The sequence below is a fragment of the Chenopodium album genome, chromosome 15 (genome assembly GCF_948465745.1).
Source record: "Chenopodium album chromosome 15, dcCheAlbu1.1, whole genome shotgun sequence".
Lineage (NCBI taxonomy): Eukaryota > Viridiplantae > Streptophyta > Magnoliopsida > Caryophyllales > Amaranthaceae > Chenopodium > Chenopodium album.
The window spans coordinates 50,702,355-50,723,962 of NC_137848.1; the positions used below are offsets into that span (position 1 = coordinate 50,702,355).

A 21,608-nucleotide genomic window follows, 5' to 3' on the forward strand; every position below is an offset into this window, starting at 1 on the left:
TAGAGAATTGGAGAGTGAGAAATTGAAAATTGATGATCGTGATGAATATATTACTAGGAATAATCTTTTGATAAAAGTTGCAATATCTTTAACCATGAGTGATTATATTATGAATCTTAAGACAATGTGACAGCTAATTCGTGAATTAAAAATGGATTGGTAGTTGGTGAAGATCGAATGAAGTTTATAAGAAAATATACTAGTATATCCATCATCACTAGAACATAAGAAAGCTAAAAATAATAATGCAACGCAGTAATAAAACTGAGGGATAAGGTAGTGAATAATATCAATCACAATAATGGTGGGCCTCACTTCACACTCAGGCACCATGCACGTTCATTCACTGATCCTAGCTTTGTTGTTGCTTATAAATACCACCCTTCATTAAACTTCTTCTAGAACTCACAATAACTCTTAGCTTCATTCATTAAAACTTTAGATCAACAATGGATTTGGAGAAGAAATTAGATGTAAGATATGTTGAAGAAAAGATTGAAGATAGTCCTAAGAAGAAGAAGCGTGGTGGGATTCGAACATTGCCTTTCATTCTCGGTGAGTTTCTTAACAATTTCACATACATTACGAGTTACTTCCTCTGTCAACATGACTATTAATTCTGAATGGAAGTTTAAGTAGCAAATGGACACTTTGAATTCTGTTTATAAGTTAACAATCTTCTTTTACTATGTGTGGAATTTTGTAGTCTTGAGTTGGATTTGGATAATTGTTCTTACCATAATTTTAGTTTAACTTGCTAATCTAGAAGGACTTGAAAAAAATGTTGGCTTTTTTTAATGCTAATTTAATACGGCGAATAATTTATTAGTTGTTTATATTTTCCATGTTTCAACTTAAATTCGTCAACTTTTTCGCTATTTTTAAATCTTGCACCGAATACTGAAACTAGTTTCATGTGCACATTAACACGAGTGTTAAATTTTAGCTATGTGGCTAATTCAATTAGTGACAAAAGCTAGTACTAGTAGCATTATTGATTCATAAATGCTAACAGTTGAGTTATTTGTAATTTTGCAGCAAATGAAATATGCGACAGATTTGCTGGAGTTGGATTTCATGCAAATATGATAACATACTTGACCCAACAACTCAACATGCCTCTTGTACAAGCCTCCAATACACTCACCAATTTTGGGGGGACTGCTAGTTTTACTCCTCTTATTGGTGCTTTGATTGCCGACTCTTTTGCTGGCCAATTTTGGACTATTACTATTGGTTCTATCTTCTATCAATTGGTATTTTTTACTCGATCTTCAATCTCATCCTTTTATTTTATCGTCATTTATTTATTAGATACGGAATGATATCTATATGAACTGAGTCGAGAGGTGATACACGTATCTCTGAGAGTGGATTTATAGTCGACTCTCAAAGGACAATCATAAGTAGTTTCCGCCTTTTTGACATATATCTAATATTTTAACAAGTCATATAGTGTGACATATTTTGCACACCCATCTAAGAATTTGTAGTGACAAATCTTTTAAAGTGCACTAGAAAATAAGAAGACTTGCCAGTTATGATGGTATAATAAAGTTCATGTTTTATGTAGAAATTTGTTTTAGCCCTTTGAATTGTGTACACATAGTACAATTTCTAATGTCTCTAATGGTTGCAGGGGATGTTCAGTGTTACCATGACAGCCATTCTTCCGAAACTCCACCCTCCGCCGTGCCCAACACAAGTGAACTGCCAAGAAGCATCAACACAACAACTTTGGGTATTATACATGGCTCTCCTCCTAACAACTATAGGGACGGGTGGCATCCGGCCTTGCGTGGTGACATTCGCAGCCAACCAGTTTGACATGAGCAAGTCCGGCGTTGCAGGGCGCAAGTGGAACTACTTCAACTGGTATTACTTCTTCATGGGACTCGCCACACTAACTGCACTGACTGTTATAGTCTATATCCAGGACAATGTGGGCTGGGGTTGGGGGCTCGGAATCCCAACAATGGCTATGACAATTTCGGTTATAGCCTTTGTGATCGGATATCCGCTTTACCTCAAACATAAGCCTGCAGGAAGCCCTTTGGTTAGAATGTTTCAAGTTGCTGTTGCTGCTTGGAAGAAGAGGAATGCTCCGTTGCCTGCTGACCGTAGTTTGCTGTACCAAAACAAGGAGCTTGATGCTCTTATCTCTACTGATGGAAGACTTCTGCACTCTGAACAGTTCACGTAAGTTTATTATACAAATACCAGGATTATTTTGTTGATCCGAATCACTCTAGAGTCATATAAAGTACAATACTAGCTAAGAAAGTATATAATCACTACAAATCTCGAAATTTTACTAACACACATCAAATGTACTGCCAATAATATTGCAATTTTACAGAAAATCTGGCTGTATGTCCAATCAAAATATTTATGAAGTTTTATGTATATTATAATGGCACATTGCATATGTATGTAAAGTACATATATATTGCCATAACAAAGCTTCATCTTCGTTGAAAACTTACAGTTTAGAGTAATATTGGTCTTTTATCTGTAGGTGGCTCGACAAGGCAGCAATAGTAACAGAAGGAGAAGCAAAAGATTCAAAACCACCAAACTTATGGAGATTATCTACAGTCCATAGAGTGGAAGAGCTGAAATCTATCATCCGGGTGTTACCGATATGGGCAGCTGGAATTCTGCTAGTGACTGCATCATCTCATCAAGGCAGCTTTGTGCTCACACAAGCTCGGACAATGGACCGTCACCTCTCCCCTTCATTTCAAATACCTCCAGCTAGTCTTTCAATATTTAGCATTGGGACCATGCTCATTGGGCTCGTTGTCTATGAACGTGTTTTTGTTCCTTTTGTACGTAGATTCACAGGAAATCCAGTAGGCATATCATGTTTACAGCGGATGGGGATAGGATACGTGATCAACATAGTCGCAACTCTTGTAGCCTCTCTGGTTGAGAAGAAGAGGAAATCAGTTGCTACTCATTACCACCTTTTGGACAGTCCTATGGCTATTATTCCCATCAGTGTCTTTTGGTTAGTCCCACAATATTGCCTCCATGGATTAGCAGAAGTTTTCATGAATGTCGGTCATCTTGAGTTTCTGTACGATCAAGCACCTGAGAGCATGAGAAGCACCGCTGTTGCACTCTATTGCTTAACGACATCAGTAGGAAACTACTTAGGGACGATGGTAGTCTCGATGGTTCATGGTTACACAGGAAAAGAACACAATTGGCTTCCTGATAGGAACATCAACAAGGGAAGGTTGGAGTACTACTTCTTGCTTGTCTCCGGCATACAAGTAATAAATCTCATATATTATGTTATATGTGCATCGTTATACACATATAAGCCTTTGGAGCAGGTCAAAGACTCTGATGAGCAAGGGGAGGATTTATGTACCCATTCTCCATCGTCAAAAGTTTTAGTAGACAAGGATAGCAAAGTTGAACTCTCGAAAGGCAAATAGAATTCGATAAACTAGAAATAGCAGGGTTAAATGTATAATTGATAGAAATGTAATCATATTTCACGCTTAATTAGCACAAAACCTCTGCTTAGTCACCTGCATATAACTAGTTATAGCTTAATAACAAAGCAAATTTGTAAGTTGTGCAAGTATTATTATGATAAATGCATCTTCAACCTACAATATAGTACACCAGAACATGGATCTGTCTACGCACAAAATAGCGCAAACAGAGCAACCTACTTGGAGTTAAGATTTTCCGATTTAGAGAAATATCTGCATTCTTCAACAATCAAATCCAGAATATACACCGCTATCCCTTAACATTCTCTTTTCTTCTTCAACATAATTCTTTCCTCTACTAGTCTGGCCGAGGTCTCTCTTTCTCTTTTCTTTCTGGGCAAAAGTCTTCTTCTCTTTCTGAGTTATAGCAGTTGCAAGCTCTTCTCCATCTGCTAAAGCAGCTCTTGTTTTCTGACGCTCTTTGTATGATTCCTCACTCTCCTGATCTTTTTTCCTATCCTTGCCAGTAGACCAAGTCCAGTCTCGATTTGGATCCTCCTTTGGTGGAGGCACTTTCAGGACAGATAGGCCTCCTTTATAACCATGGCGGCTCAAAGCTTCAAAATCAATTCCACCGCTTTTTCGTTTTGCAGATTTCACTGCATATAAAGAGCTAAACTATGATATATAACAAGCAAATTCAGGAGAAATATTTACTTCGGGAGCTCAGACACAAGGATATGAACTGCTCTAAATCATTTGAGGTTTCCATGATCAGCACAAATCCTCATATTTTATACATTTCTCTGCCTCACATTGACCCTAATGCCATGATTTAGGGTTGTATTCTAGGAAGTTCACTTGAATTTAAGACCATAATTTAGGGTTGTATTCTAGGAAGTTCACTTGAATTCAGTAAAAACCCAGATGATCAATTTCCTTTATATAACATGAAAGAATTTTTCCAGCCATCTCAAAGACACTATCCATATGAGGAAAAAGAACTCTTTCCCCATCTTTTTGAAGCATATTATTTCACACCGATAAACAAAAAAGAATTGAAAACAACAAAAACTTAAGTACCTCCAGAAGGTTTTCGTGATGACTTTGACTTTCCAGGCTCATCCTCAGCCTCTGATTCAGTATCACTAGATGATGATTCGTCATCTGATGATTCATCTTCTTTATCACTCCATGGTCTTTTCATGGTTTTCTGAACCAAGAGGATCCATAAAAAAAATAATAATTAGAACATAAACACACAAACTAACACTGCATTTTTTATAACAAAAACATAAATCACAAATGAGTTGGATGGCATACGTAAAACTACCAAAGAAAATCAAAGTCCTTATGGCACAATAGAAGGTTGCACACATTGACCCAACGTCACCCAACGCATCACTAATAGCTCTACCCTCCCTATTCCACTAAAGCTGCCCTCCACTTCCATAATCCTTATTCAACCGAACCCTCAAATAGCACAACACAAAACTCACTAAAGCTTGCCTCCACTTCCATAATCCTTATTCTACCGAACCCTCAAATAGCACAGCACAAAACTCAGCTTCCCTCATATAGCACGGTATGAAAGCCATATGTTCCTCACCATAGCACAGATGCAATACATCCTCAATTACCATAGCACGGATGCAATACATCCTCAATTACCATAGCACGGATGCAATACATCCTCAATTACCATAGCACGGATGCAATACATCCCTCAATTACCACACAGCACAAAACCCTGACATCCTTGAAATAGCACATCATAAATGCCACAAAATCCTCGGTTAGCTGAGCACAAATGCCCGTCATCCCTCAATTACCACACAGCACAAAACCCCGACATCCCTGAAATAGCACATCATAAATGCCACAAAATCCTCAGTTAGCCGAGCACAAAAGCCCAACATCCCTCAGATAGCACAGCACAAACACCCGACATCCCTCAATCAGCACAACACGAAAACCCGACATCCCTCAAGTAGCACAGCACGAAATCCTGAAATGTCTAAATCCCAACAACACGAAAGCTCAATACTTTCACTTGCAGTTCATTTGGAACCCTCATTTCTCCTTTTATACTCAACAATTCATCATAGATTCTACATACCTTCTAATTTGACAACAAACTCATAGCATCACTCACATTTCAGTTTAAACCCGAAATCCAAAAATCCAAATTGACACTTAGCTTATTCTATCTCCTCTAAAAATCTCATTTTTCCAATTTTCTCATCATAGGAGAATACTTAGATAATACGAAGAACTTGTATAAGTCATAAGAATTCATCCATATCCGTTTTTTTTTTTTAAAAAAAAAATAAAAATAAAAATAAAAATTCATCCATTTCCCCAAAAAAATTAAACTCAATGTAATCTCCAAAAAATTCTATTGATAAAATTTCCCAATACTTTACGAACTAAATCTTACATATTTGAAAAAAAAAAAAAATAATAATAAATAGACTTCAAATTCGTAATTAATTGACATAAAGGCAATAATCGTACAAGTATATAATTGCAACTTTGCAAGAAAAAAGGAAGATTACCTCAACGAAAGAGAGAAGATGAAGATGTCTGATGAGATTTGGAGCGAAGAGTCGCAGATTAGGGTTTTCGATTTGTAGAAATTCGCGGATAGATGGTATACAAAAACGCTGTCATCTGATTGAATCATTATACGACGTCGTTTTTGTCATCACAATCATCTTCTTATGCAAAGACTTCAAATTCAAGTCAACCATTTATGGAGTAATTTAATACTTCCTCCATTTTTGAAAAATTTACCAATTGCAGCCATATAAATCATATATTTTGCCAATTACATTGAAAGTATAAATTTTGCCAATTTCAGCCATTTAAAAAAAATTTCAAATTACATCTCAAAAGTACTAATAACGTGTTAATTGTCTCATTTTTTTCCGATTTGTGTGCCAAAAAATGTTTTCATTAAGGTTTCTTTGATTAAAGGTCAAGACATTACAAGATACTTCAAACAGTCATAAGTAACTATTTACCATTACAAGATATTGATTGTCTCATGATCAACAACATACAAGATTAATATTAACTTATTGATGTACTTTTAATACATTATTAACTACTTTGTTTAAATTATCATATGAGGATCCATGTGAACTCATGGTTACTTCTGTTGCAAAGTTTCTCCAGTTTGCAACCTTCAACCCCATCTCTTTACCATTTTCTGTCTCCATCAACTCTTTCACCACCCTCTCAACATGATCTCTTTTAACTTGTTCACTCATCTTCATACCAATGCCAAGACAATTACAACAATACCAAGAATTAATCAATTGGTCTGAGGCCGATGGACAACAAATCATTGGCACCCCATAACTTATGCTCTCGATTGTCGAATTCCAACCACAATGTGTAAAGAACCCTCCAATGGAAGGATGCGCCAATACTTGCTCTTGGTCACACCAAGTGACTAGCACACCCCTACCATTTATCTCTTCCTTAAATCGATTGAATTCGATAGCACAACTCTTTTCAATGACTTGATCAGATCTCACAATCCATAAAAACTTTGTAAGACTATTTGCAAGCCCCCATGCAAGTTCAATAAATTCTTCTTGGTTTTTTCCAACAAGGGAGCCAAAACTTACATAAAGAACAGATTTAGGCTCTTGAGAATCAAGCCATTTCATATACTCATCACTATTCATAAGGGGTCCAATATTAATGGTATCCTTTTTAGATATATGATGATCCACCATCAAATTAAGGGGTCCAATTGGATAAATGTTAGGATAAATGGTGGAGAGATCTTCTAGAACATCTTGTTCCAAGGCATCAAATGTGTTGATGAGGATGGCTTGAGACTTGAGAGCTCTATTTGCATTTGACATAACAATATTGAGCATCATATGATTCATATCATTTGGGCTCAATGTTCTAATAAAACTTGGCATATCTTTTAAGGATATTCCCTTCAAACTTGGTATCCAATCTATTATTGTCTTTTCAAGATAACCATTTGTCAACCAACTTTTGTCTGAAAAATGACAAAATAATTATCAGATAAGTGTTTAAGCTGTATTGATATTCTTGACCATCATATATAGCCCACAAAAGATAACCTATACAATATAAAACTCTAATAGGTAAACATTCCTAATCTTAGACAATATTACTAAGATATATGGTTTCAAAAAAAAAAAAAAAAAACTAAAAATTAAGATATTTTATTACCTAAATATGAAACCATAAGATCTATATACATATATATATATATATATATATATATATATATATATATATATATAGAATCCTAACAGAAAATAAATTAGAGAACTTTTATAGTTAGGATAAAATTAAGAAAATACGCCTGGAAATCATAAGTATAGGACTTTAACACAAATATGTTAATTCTTTTATTCTTTTCACTTAAATATCACGACTACACATTAATTTAGCTAAAATATGCGAAGCATAACTATGTGTTATGTGACCTTTATTAATCCCTCCCCCCCCCCCCCCTCTTAAGTCAATTATATTATTATTATTATTATTATTATTTATATTATTATTATTTTGTTTGGTAGAAGCCAATTACTACCTCTGATTTTTTTTAGTTGCAACTTTGGGTATTATTCCAAAGTTGCAATTTAAAAAATTGGAGGTAGTATATTATTCTTATTTTCACATTATTACTCTTAATATCATTGTTAAAGTCAAATATCTAATATTTTTTTTTTAATTACAACATTTCCGTAAATGAAAACACTATCGCTCTCATCACATGGTCTTCACTTGTACCATACTCAGTAATTTTGTACTTTTTTTTTTCTTTCCCTTTCCTTACTTTTACATAACTATTCATCCACTAATACTATCACTTTTTTTTAATCATTTACTAGAATAGGTCCCGTGTCATGCACGGTTATTTCACTAAATTTAATAATAAAAGAAAAAATATATTAAAAAATAGCATAGACAAAATACATCTATAGCATATTTATTATTTTATTATTTTGCGTATATAATGACAGAACATGAAATATAACGGAAGAGTCAACTAGAGAAATGAGTATATTAAAACTACATCTACATGTTAGACCATATGAGTGTTTTAAAAATTCAATGATAAATTAGTATAAACTTTTCTTTTTATTAATCAAATAAGTATTTTAAAATTGTGTACTACACTTCATGGGCAGAAATGATAACCCTGTTTTGATATTTAGTCAATTTTTTCCCTAAATTAAAATACTATATGAAAGTATTGGAGATATAAATACAAAGTATTTAATCAAAATATCTTACATGATTACATGTATAGATAAAGTGTTTATAATGTTATGCTATGTTGCTAAACTCCTTTCATATTTTTATTAGGTTTTTCATATTATAATTAGGCGAAAACCAATTAAAGTATTAAAAAAAAAAAAAATCAAAATTCCAATTTGATAATAATTTGTGTAGTACAAATCTTTTATTTTATATAATCATCATTTAAATTATATGAATCAATTGCATGAGAAAAATTATGATGTATTAAACATTTGTCATACAGAGCAATATTTATGGAAAACGAAGTAATAACTAAAAAGAATATATTTACTATAAAAGATACGTATAAAATATTTGAAATAATATTATGATAGTTATATTATACCAAACTTCTCAGAGAAGATTTTAGCAAAAAAGGGAAGGGTTTTTTGGAGGGAAAAAACTACACCAGAAATTGACACGTGTCATTCCTGGTGTCTGTTTTAGTATTATGTTATTGATTGATTGATGATTAATTCCTTAACAAAACTCTACTGCAAAATATTTAACAAATTTAGATTAACTAGATAAAACTATATGCGGTAAAAATGTTTCAAATTAACAATAGCAGTGAAAATTTAATTTTTTTTTTTTTTTTTCAATTCACCTGTCTCCATCCATAGACTCCATTTGACTTATACATGATTTCAATGTTTTTTTTATTTGAAGCATCAATACCTTAAGAAAGTTTATTGTTAATTTTTTTAAAAGCAAACAAGATATCAGAAATGTATGTCTTTAATTTTTTATATAATTATCAATAGCTAGAGTATTGGATTTTGTTTACATTATTTAGGGTCTGCTCACATTTACTAAAGTGAGCTGAACTGAACTGAACTGAATTAAACTAAATAGAGCTTAAATGAATATTTTATAAGAGAAGGAAATTAGGAGCTGAACTGAATTAAACTAAATAGAGCTGAAATGAATATTTTATAAGAGAAGGAAATTAGGAGCTGAACTGAACTAAATAGAGCTGAAATGAATATTTAATAAGAGAAGAAAATTAGGAGCTGAATTGAACTGAACTGATTAGAGCTGAACTGAATTGAAATGAAATTAAGCTGAAGTGAACAGACCCTTAGTTTCTTTTTACTTAGCTTACGTTTGTTTTTATTTCCACATTTGTTCATGCACAATATAACTTCAATTGTTTATGTTATTAATAATTGTGTATCCGTTCAAATTATAAAAGTTAGATTTTAACAAAGCAAACGTTAAGACGAATCTAAATGATAAAGGGGTTTGGGCTGCACACGCCATAAGTGTCCACTTTATAAGTGCTAGGAGGTTTTACCTTAAAACCATATGACAATGAGCTAGAGGAATAGCCCCTTAGCTTTATAAAATTGACACATTTTTTTTTTTTTTTTTAATATGAGATACACATAACATCCTAACACTCCTCTACACTTTTTTAATATGGGACAACACTTTTATGGGCTCATCAAACAATCTCATATGACTACAATATTGAAGTGTTGCAATTAAAAAAAAATGAAAGAAATTTATAATACTTCTAAATGAAACAAATAAGAACATGGGAGACTTAAATAAAGACGGTGATGGATTAGGATAATGATAAGGGTGGTTGTGGTACAGAATAAATTTGGTGCTCGCATTCCAATTTGTTGTTGGTGCAGTACGCGTTGATTGGGGTTGTAATTGTAGGAAGGAAAGCATGTTTGATCTCCAATTGAGAGGGGATTTGAAAATAACCACTTAGAACTAAGCTAAATCTGAATTAAATCAAAGAGTAAGCCGGGTAGGAACATACAAAAAATAAAAAAAAAAAAAAAAAATAGAGGAATTTATCATATTATCGACTTTTATTCGATTCATGCATTGGCCCCTTGTTGCTCCAATTTTGTTCGGACATACTCTACATTCTGAAATTATGTTTAATAATAATCATTTGGAAATTTTGCGAACAACTACCGTAAAAGTTCCAACTTTTGTGAACAACTATCTTTACCTTTTTTTTTTTTTTTTTTTCGAACAACTACCACAAACTTTGTATTTGTTTTGTTACCACTACCAGTTAACGAGGGACGTTTGCTTGCCGTATGTGGGGCCCACCTTTCGTCATTTTTCCTCCAACTATCTCTCCTTTATATTAACGATCTTCCCCCTAATTAGATACTCTTTGTTTCTTTGAATGTTTGTCTTCGAAAAAATTTAGGGCATAGGTGAAATTGCTCACCTAGAGATCGAATTCATGCTATTAGGATTGAAAAATTAGGTCATATTCGTTCATTTTCTTAATCTTTCTTATGATTTCTGGTTAATTATTCATTTATTTGTATATTGAACGAATTAGGGTGGGCCCTACATACGGCAAGGAAACGTCCATCGTTAACTGGTAGTGTTAACAAAACAAATACAAAGTTTGGGGTATTTGTTTGAAAAAAAAATAAATAAAGATAGTTGTTCGCAAAAGTTGGCAAAAGTTGAAACTTTTGCGGTAGTTGTTCGTAAAATTTCCTAATCATTTTTATTTTTGAGAAAGTCGACCACGACATAATAATCAATTGATACCAGCCACAAGCCCACAATAATATATCTATCAAATTGCAAATAATATATCGTAAGATTATAGATAATTGCATCAATTAAATAAACTTAGACCATTAACTTCAAACAAATATATATTGCATCCATTTAGTAAATTACTTTTAGACCATTAAATTGAAACAATGCAAATTAGTGTGAATTATATTACTTGGTAAAATAAGAACTATTAAAAAAAAAACGTAGTACCTTGGAGGGGTATGATACCCTTGTCAAGAAGTTGGCGGCAATGTGAATAAGCTAGAACGCTACAAGCACTAGCAGTCTCAAGAAGCACAGCAGGAATCCCCAATTCTTCAGCCACTCTAAGTGTAAAGCATGACATAGTAACATCACTAATCATACAACTAACTCGCGGTTGTGAGAAATTACTATTACTATTACTATTATTACTACTATCAAGTTTTGTCGCTAGGAGTTCCTTAAGCGGGAGCTCCAGATTGTTAGCGACTATAGAGTTGATGACAGAAAGAAGATCTTTCGGGTCATTGTTTTCTGGAAATGACTCAAATTGAAAGAAGGGATGAGTCTTGTTATCGGAAGAAGAATGGTGATTTTTGAACAAGGTTTGGTGGATGTGGTACGTGTTTATAAAAGTTATGTTAAAATCAAATTTAAAATGGAGGAGGTTAGCAAGTTTTAGCATAGGCCGTATGTGACCTTGTGCTGGAAATGGTATGCAAACAACATGATTTTCCATTATTATAGACTATAGAAATATATGATCTCTTCGAATATTTTTGTGGTGGTGTTTACAATTTTGAAAGTGGAAGCAAAGAAGAGACGTGATATATATATATATATATATATATATATATATATATATATATATATATACGAGTATTTTTTTTCATACTCCCTTAGAATAATTGACACAACATACGTTCCTTCACCAAAAAAAAATAAAAAAAATAAATAAATAAATAAATAAATTTGACACAACATACATACCAATAGTCCAATACACTAGTTTGATCTAAATAAATATAAATAAAAAATTATATAAAAAGTTGATACTATGATCCGTATTATAAAACTTCATATTAATACTTATTTAAAAACATATTTTATGATAAAATTTATTTTAAATACGTTAGTGATTAATTAAAGTAAAAAAAAAAAAGTTCCAAAAACTTTTTCAAAAAAAAAAAAAAAATAGTCAAAGTGTTTACAATTTTAATTGGTTAATATGGAAAGGATAAGTTTACATTTTCTAGACAATAATTGTTTTATTATACTATTCGGAATTTCGGAGTAAGTAGACGTAGGGCTTGTTCATATTTACTGATTGGAGCTGAAGTGAACTGAATATTGCTAAAATGAATATTTTATGAGAGAAGGAAATTAGGAACTGAACTAAATTGATTGGAATTAAATTAAAGTAAACTGAAATTAAGCTGAAGTGAACAGGCCCGTAAACTTAAACCAAATACTCCGTAATTACAAAATATTTAATGCCTAGTAGGAGTAGTAGGTTTTACAATATATAACGTGAATTCTTGAAAAATTGTCTTTTCCAAAATGTTTCCCAACCCCACAACGGCCAACGGTGCTCCTTCACTCCTTGTAAAGTTGTAAACAAGCCATCCTGTTCACACCCGGGTTTTTGCCCTTTTTTTTTTCGAAGGAAATACTAGATAGGAATTTATTACAAATCAACCTCCACTAGTCTCAGAGTTATCACCCGTATCCCATCTAACTACTAGATGTACCGAATTTCCCTTCCGTTAACATGAGAAACCATAAAACTATTTAGAGATTAACTAAGCTTGTCTTAATTGCCTATATCATATCATAGTGAAGAAAATAGGGGAGTAGATCAAACTTGCCTATATCATCATAGAGAAGAAATAATTATGTTTTTACATTAATTTTCCACGTTAAAATATGTAATTACATTATTGTATTTCATTAATAAATGATTTAAGATTATGTTTGTTTATCATCATCTTGCATCTCAAAAATAAATAAATAAATGAAAAATAAAGAGGAGACAGGACCATAATGTCCCATGCAAATAATACTTTAATTTTATGATTAAGGGCTTATTTAGTTTATTTTATTTTTGTTGAGTTGTCTAATGTGATAAGATATGATTTGATTTGGTTTGATATGGTATAATATGATTTGGTTTGATCTGATCTAATTGTCTAATTATCTAATTTGACCAAACTTTGACCTTATGCATATGATAATCTGTAAAGAAGAAACATATCAATTAGGGTCTTGTTCGATTCGTAATAATGTGCATCCTTTTATAATGTAATTTTCATAATTTTTTTCATTACAAAATTTAAGATATTTAACAATAAAAATTATACATTCAATGATGGTCTGAATTTTTTTTTATATTTTTATTTTTTTTAATCTGATTTGATTTGATCTGAACTTTTTTTTTTTTCCTAAAATAAGTAAAAATAAGGTGAACTACACATGACCTAAGTATGCTTTGATTAATAAATTAAAATAAATGTCAATACGTTACAATATATTTCAAATATAATCATAATTAACTATTTTTGAGTTTAACGTAACCTTCCCATGATGGACAACATACAAGATTAAAAATCACTTATTGATTTTAGCTTTTAATACATCATTAACTATGTTGTTCAAATTATCGTACGAGGATCCATGTGAATTCATGGTTACTTGTATTGCAATGTTTCTCCACTTCGCAACCTTCCTCCCTATCTCTATACCATTTTTTGTCTCCATCAACTCTTTTACTACCCTTTGAACATAATCTCTTTTAACTTCTTCGCTCATCTTCATACCAATGCCAAGACGATTACAACAATGCCAAGAATTAGTTGATTGGTCCGCGACCAATGGCCAACAAATCATTGGCACCCCATAACTTATGCTCCCGATTGTTGAATTCCAACCACAATGCGTAAAGAATCCTCTAATAAAAGGGGTCCAATTGGATAAATGTTAGGAGAAATGGTGGAAAGCTCTTCTAAGACATCTTGTTCAAAGGCATCAAATGTGTTGATGAGGATGGCTTGAGACTTGAGAGCTCTATTTGCATTTGACATAACAATATTGAGCATCATATGATTAATATCGTTTGGCTCTATTGTTCTAATAAAAGTTGGCATGTCTTCTAAGGATATACCCTTCAAACTTAGTATCCAATCTATTGGCTTTTCAAGATAACCATTTGTGAGGCAACTTTGGTCTGAAAAATAAACATCAAAATTTTTATTTTTAGGACAAAATAAAAATATCAACTTGGAAATCATGCATAGTTTTGGACTTGAACACAATTCAAATATGTTACTCATTTATTATTATCACTTCATCATAAAGTACAACGACATACTTGTATAGTTGTATTATTTTCGTGGGAAAATGTGACATATATTATATTAGGCTAACGAGGCCTCAAAGAAAATAAATGTTTTGTTCGTTCAAAAGATGTATACGGAGTTTGAGGTGAATATGTATGTTGGGATTTTGTTGTAAGAAATAAAAATCAATGTGCAATTTTGATTTGTTAATAGGGAGGGTGTTGTATCACATGACATATACAATGGTTGTTGTCTTGTCGGTGTTTTTTTTTTTTTTTTTTCCAGTGCGATAATGTCGATCTCCTATAATTATACTCCCTCTGTCCCCAAATGATAGTCTCTTATGGGTAAATTTTAGTCCCAAAATGTTCACCCCATTTGCTTTTTCCAACAACCATAAATATTAATTTTTTACCAAAATTTTCTCCAATTTGCAACAATATTTGTTCAAATTTAACTTTTCCATGTAAATTTTGTTTTCCTATGTACTTTTATTACTTTCTGTTTTTACTTTTTTGCATATCCAATGTCAATTTACTTTTTCAATGTACTTAAACTATTTTTATTTGTGTTTATTAATTTCCGTGAAAAATGCCCATAAGAGACCTTTAAAAGGAGACGGAGGGAGTATAATTATATGACATGCATGGTGTCTACAATTTATATATATATATATTTTTTATTTTATTATTGTAACTCATCACTTAACTAATGTCCTTAGATAACTAATTTATATTGTTGGAATATGTATAAATTGCACCGCTACATAATTGAACTTTTAGACCATTCCCCTTCAAAAAAAAAAAAAAAGCCCTTTTAGACCATTAGATTGTAAACAATAATATAATTCATAAGTAACAGTAAAACAAAAAACAAATTAATTAAGGTGATTAAAATTCAAAACCAAAGTATATTACCTTGAAGGGGTATGATGCCCTTGTGAAGAAGTTGGCGACAATGGAAATAAGCCAAAAGGCTACAAGCACTAGCAGTCTGAAGAAGTACAGCAGGAATCCCCAATTCTTGAGCCACTCTTAAGTGTAAAAGAAGACATACCAACATCGCTAATCATGCAACTAACTCGCGGTTGCAAACAATTACTATTATAATTGTCTAGTTTTGTCACAAGGAGCTCCTTAAGCGGGAGCTCCATTTTGTTAGTGACAATAGAGTTGATGACAGAAAGAATATCTTTTGGATCATCGTCTTCTGGTAAAGACTCAAACCTAAAGAAGGGATGAGTCTTGTTACCAGAAGAACGATGGTGATCTTTGAACAAGGTTTGGTGTATGTGGTGCGTGTTTATGAAAGTTATGCTAAAATCGAATTTAAAACGAAGGAGTTGAGCAAGTTTTAGCATAGGCCTTATGTGACCTTGTGCGGGAAATGGTACACAAACAACATGATTTTCCATTATTAGTAAATTTACTATACTATAGACAATAAAATATATGAACAATATGATATCTTTGATTATTTTTGTAGTGGAGTTTGCAATTTCAGGAGAGAAAGAAGTGAAGCGAGTTGATAGTAGATCTGAACTACTCCGTAGCATTCATTTAGAGCAATAAATTATTGAGCAGGCCCCGGTTAAGATGTTCATCTAGGGGTATTCTGGTCATTTCCAGTTAAAAAGAAGGGGTATTATTGTAATTAGCTCGTGACAGTTAGAGTGAAACTCCTTGACCATAGTTAATGGTTTTACCTAACTGTCTTCGAAATTAGTGAAGATCTTCAATTGTTCTTCTCTGTTGAATTAACTACCTGAACTTCAATCTCAGGCCATGTTTGTTGTTGGGATCCGTCAATGTTTTGATTTGATCATTGGTGGCCCTGTAATTCGGAGTATATTCAAAGCTCAAAGGTAAGCGTTTGAAAAGCTATTGTGTCTGAATTGGTTTGATTTTGCTATTAATGACCCAATTACCCAAAATCATAACCAATTTTCCATATTTTGCTACTACGAGTAAGTACCAAGGAAACAAAATTACACAATTTTGACAGCTGAAGTAAACCACCGCCACAATTGGACAGCCACCGGAGTTAGATTACAAAGGCAAACCAACGCCACAATTGGAGAACCCACAATTGGTTCGAAATAACAAAGCCATCGCTTTGGTTTGCTTTGGTATGCACTGGAAACGCTACGCTGTTTCACGATGAACATTAGAGGATGTTGTAGGAGAGAGGGCAGGACAGTAAACTAGTAAAGAGGAGAGTAAGGGCATCCACAATAAGAGGTTTGTCATTGGGATTGTGGGAACAATTTTGAGGTTTGTTAACAAACCTCTTAGGCCCTGTTGTTTTGAGCTTATGGGTAGAGTAGAGCAGAGCAGAGCAGGGGTCAGTAGAGCAGAACAGATTAAATTTTAGCAGAGCAGATTTCAGGATAGCAGAGCAGAGCCGAGCCGAGCAGAGCAGATTTCAACATTATTATAAATGTTATTATTATTAATGTTGTTGTTGTTGTTGTTGTTGTTGTTGTTGTTGTTGTTGTTGTTGTTGTTGTTGTTGTTGTTGTTATTATTATTATTATTATTATTATTATTACTATTACTATTACTATTATTGCTATTGTTACTATTATTATTATTATTAATACTATTATTAATGTGATTATTATGAATGTTGTTATTATTATTATTATTAGGAAAATTTCACATTTGCTACCACTGAAAGCAGCATGTTTCACATTTGCTATCCATCAAAAATTTTATTTTATTATACTACCACTCAAACACACAAACTTTCATAATAACTACCACTTAACAGATTCTGTCAAAGAATCGTTAAGTGGGTCCCACTGACTTAACTAACTCTATCTAACTCTCTCTCTCTCCCCGTAACTCCTTCCTCCAAAACAAATCAGCAACTTCGCTGCTTCATCAAATGGGAATTAATCCCATGATTCTCACGCATCAAGCCTCAATCACCGAGTAATCCCAACCACTCATCATCATCAATCAACGGCCCAAAATTTAAGCTTCCAAGCCACGCACAAAACAGACCAAGCTACGTGCGGCCGTGGGGGCTGCGAATGCGGCCGCACCTGCTGAGGTTCGAATTAAAGGCGGTGCTGCTGGTGGTGATGCTGCTCGGAGTTGCTTGAGAGGCTGCGTGTGTGGAGGAGTGGCTGGTATTTGCTGCTGCTGCTGGAGGGTGGTGCGGTGGTGTTGCGTGAGGTGGCTGGAGTTGTTGGCGTTGCTGGAAGAGGTAGCTGTTGCGTGGTGGTAATTGTGGTGCGAATTAGAGGTAATTGCAGGTGGCGAAGGTGGTTGTTGGTAGTCGGAGGGTGCTGCTTTGTGTGGGCAGCAGGGGAGGCTGATTTGGTGGGAGGATTGAAGGTGATTTGGCGTTAATTGCAGGTGGGTGCTGCTGCCCTGTTGGTTGTCGTGGTGGTTGAGTGGTGGTGTGTAATTGGAGGTGGCAGCAGCTGGTGGATTTTGCGTGGCTAAGGGAGTTACGGGGGCTTACGGGGGAAGAGAGAGAATGGGAGGAAGGAGTTACGGGGAGAGAGAGGGAGTTAGATAGAGTTAGTTAAGTCAGTGGGACCCACTTAACGATTCTTTGACAGAATCTGTTAAGTGGTAGTTATTATGAAAGTTTGTGTGTTTGAGTGGTAGTATAATAAAATAAAATTTTTGATGGATAGCAAATGTGAAACATGCTGCTTTCAGTGGTAGCAAATGTGAAATTTTCCTTATTATTATTATTATTATTATTTATACTATTATTAATGTTATTATTATTAATGTTGTTGTTGTTATTATTATTACTATTACTATTACTATTACTATTACTATTACAAAGTGTATATATCATTGATTTAGGTGAGTGAAAACATAAATATATGTATACCATATTTAACATATGTTAATAGTAGAAAGATAAAATACAACAGTTTACTTATATTTATTTCACAAAAAATTTAAAATAAAATGATTTAATGAGTAATAATGATTTTACTTATAAATTTGTCTTAATCATATATTTTATACCCTAAATATAATAATGATATACAAAATACTATCTGAAAACAACCTTTTTTTTTTTTTAATTCTTAAATTGTATGGAAAGATTTGAAAAATAATTCAACTCAATGAACTAACAATCAATACCCACATATATATAATGTTTCTACACATTGTGATTCTAATATCAAATCTTTATAAAAGAAATTGTTATTAATTATTATTATTATTTATTTTTTTGAAAGAATTGTTATAATTATTAGAAATTATTAATTAATAATATTATTAAATATTAATTCTTCATAGTTTGAATTATTAAATATTAATAATGATAACTATTATTATTAATTATTATTATGATTAATAAATATTAATTATCATTAATATTAATAATTATGATAATTATTTTATTAATAATTATTATAATTATTTTATTAATAATTATTATAATTTTCAATATAATAAATTATTATCATCAATAGAATATTAATTATTATTTGAAAATAGAGTATAGCAGAGTAGAGCAGTGCAGAGCAGATTTCTTTTGAGCAGAGCAGAGCAGATTTTATTTGAGCAGAGCAGGGCTCAGCAGAGCAGAGCAGAGCCTTATTGTGGGAAGAGCAAAATGAGCAACAGGTTTGTATATACAAACCGGTTCATTTTTCTCCAAATGGCCCACTTTCTCCTTTTTTTTTTAAAAAAAAATTAAATCTTATTAGGGCCTATTTTATTGTTTAGATAAATTTAATGAGTTGTAAGTAGGTCTCATATACCTTTGAACAGTTTGTTTATTGTTGATTAGAGGTTTGTTAAGTGTGGGGTTTGTATGATGATGATGTGGCAAGTAAACAAACCTCTTAGAGGTTTATTCTATTGCTCATGCCCTAACCCACTAACTCCCGTCTGAGTAATTTGAAATAATTTTAACTCAATTGGATACAGACAAAATATACCATGGGTTAAAGTTAGACACTACTCCCTAAAATCGTTAGAATGCACCGTGAAGTAGCTTTAGTAATGCCAGCTAGACGAAAGTGAGCAAAAATATTTGTTTAACTAGCATAGTATCCATGCGATACACGTCTTACAAATCTTATTATTTATATCAATTTCATAAAATTTTAAGATAAAACGATTTAATGAGTAATAATGAATTTATTTACATAGATGTCTTAATCATACATTTTTAACCTCTTAAAATAATGATATCTACTTTATAGACAACTTTTTTATTCTTAAATGGAATGTAAAGTTTTTAAATATAATTCAACTCAATCAATGAACTACTGATAATCAATCCCTACATTAAGTCATTTTTTTTTCTCATTTCTACTTGAGTCACTGGCCACCTCATTTTAAAAATGTTTAAACTCTGTCCATTAACTCAATATATACAACGCTTTTTTTGTGTGACTGGCACGACTGACACACGCCAAAACACGAGTAATCTCTAACCGAGTAACCCCAAACTGACCAAGTGACCCTTGACCGATCGAATAACCCTTGACCAAATAACCCTTAACCGACCGAGTAACCCATGACCAAGTAATCTTGGCCACATGGAATAGCCAACCAGATATGAAACTTTGTGAACTCAATATATGCTTGGAAAAATAATTTCTATTATAAAACAATATAATCATTGTATTAATATTGTATTTCGTATATCATAAATAATGTCATATCTTTTTTCTCTATAACCTCAAAAACACTTGAAATTTAAACATGTAACTTCTAAAAATGGTAATTTTTATATTCACATATAACATGAATATAGTCACATCTTTTTATAGACATTTGATATGTTTATCACAATTTTTTGTATGTGGCCTGCTGTACCGTGCGACAGGGGTTACTCGAGTTACTCGGTCAGGGGTTACTTGAGTTGTCGAGGTTACTCAAGTTACTCGATCAGGGGTTACTCGAGTTACTCCTGACTGAGTAACTCCTCAAGTAACCCCTCAAGTAATCTATGACCGAACCCCTTAAGTAACCCCTAATTGAGTAACCCCTCAAGTTACCCCTAACTCCTTAAATAACCCTTAACTAAATTACTCGAGTATGTAACCCTTGATCGAACTCCTTAAATAATCCTGACCTAGTAACTTGAGTAACCCCTGACCGAGTAACTCGAGTAACTCATGATCGAGTAACCCCTTGAGTAACCCTTCAAGTAACCTTAGAACCGAGTGAACTCCTCGAGTAACCCCTGTCCGAACCCCTCATGTAACCCCTGACCGAGTAACTCGAGTAACCCTTGACTGAATAACTCGGGTAACCTCTAATAAAATAACTTGGGTAACCCCTGCCACACGGTATGGCATGCTGCACCAAAAAGTTGTTGTAGTTTTATTATGTATGTAAATATTAGTTCTCATATTTTTCTTTCCCTTGTGGAGAATAAAAAATATGAAATTCTCTTGTCTCTTCACCTACTAAATTTTATCACATGATAAATCAACCTTATCACCACACACATATTGCATCTTCCACATCCAAAAATTTACACGTCTAAAAATCTGAAAAGCCACTGCTTAGTATAATTCTTTTTTTTCAAAAATTGTAACCTTTAGCTATATACGACCATAGAAGGATGCGTAGGCTTGTCCTTAATTGTTTGATTAATTGTCTTTTTTTTTAATAATAATAATTATTATTATTATTATATGTAATCAATTGATATTTTTATTGCACATACAAGTATATAATAGTAAAAAAAAAAATATATATGTACACAGATATAAGAGAAGTAAAAAAATGCATATTACTCTTACATATCACTCGTGACGACATATACAAAATATACAATGCATTTTCTATGCGACTGGTACACCGTGTGACCTTTTGTAAAAAGAAATAGTAACGCCTATGATACCGACAAGTTAACCCCTATTTTACTAACATATTAGAGTAGCCCCTTATTATACTTATTAAGTAACTCTTAAATAATTAACAAATAAAGTATCCCCTACAACACTCACAGTGTAACCATTATAACACTTACTAATAGGTAA

The 21,608-nt window shown here is 32.7% G+C and overlaps 4 protein-coding genes across 4 annotated transcripts; 1 reads left to right on the forward strand and 3 right to left on the reverse strand.

Moving 5' to 3' along the window:
- The first annotated feature begins 406 nt into the window (after positions 1 to 406).
- LOC145583303 (protein NRT1/ PTR FAMILY 3.1-like) lies at positions 407 to 3,632 on the forward strand. Its single transcript, XM_081640529.1, has 4 exons — positions 407 to 555; positions 1,039 to 1,256; positions 1,640 to 2,199; positions 2,519 to 3,632. Exons 1-4 carry the CDS (start codon positions 450 to 452, stop codon positions 3,447 to 3,449), a joined length of 1,815 nt encoding a protein of 604 aa, XP_081496655.1. The 5' UTR covers positions 407 to 449; the 3' UTR covers positions 3,450 to 3,632.
- LOC145583304 (uncharacterized) lies at positions 3,591 to 6,169 on the reverse strand. Its single transcript, XM_081640530.1, has 3 exons — positions 6,011 to 6,169; positions 4,536 to 4,665; positions 3,591 to 4,111 (listed from the first exon to the last, which is right to left on the reverse strand). Exons 2-3 carry the CDS (start codon positions 4,657 to 4,659, stop codon positions 3,735 to 3,737), a joined length of 501 nt encoding a protein of 166 aa, XP_081496656.1. The 5' UTR covers positions 4,660 to 4,665; positions 6,011 to 6,169; the 3' UTR covers positions 3,591 to 3,734.
- A 233-nt stretch (positions 6,170 to 6,402) lies between these two features.
- LOC145582502 (7-deoxyloganetin glucosyltransferase-like) lies at positions 6,403 to 12,110 on the reverse strand. Its single transcript, XM_081639491.1, has 2 exons — positions 11,517 to 12,110; positions 6,403 to 7,479 (listed from the first exon to the last, which is right to left on the reverse strand). Exons 1-2 carry the CDS (start codon positions 12,025 to 12,027, stop codon positions 6,533 to 6,535), a joined length of 1,458 nt encoding a protein of 485 aa, XP_081495617.1. The 5' UTR covers positions 12,028 to 12,110; the 3' UTR covers positions 6,403 to 6,532.
- Positions 12,111 to 13,895: 1,785 nt separating this feature from the next.
- Positions 13,896 to 16,037, reverse strand: LOC145581372 (UDP-glycosyltransferase 85A3-like). Its single transcript, XM_081638390.1, has 4 exons — positions 15,705 to 16,037; positions 15,541 to 15,616; positions 14,216 to 14,511; positions 13,896 to 14,096 (listed from the first exon to the last, which is right to left on the reverse strand). Exons 1-4 carry the CDS (start codon positions 16,035 to 16,037, stop codon positions 13,896 to 13,898), a joined length of 906 nt encoding a protein of 301 aa, XP_081494516.1.
- Positions 16,038 to 21,608: the final 5,571 nt, after the last annotated feature.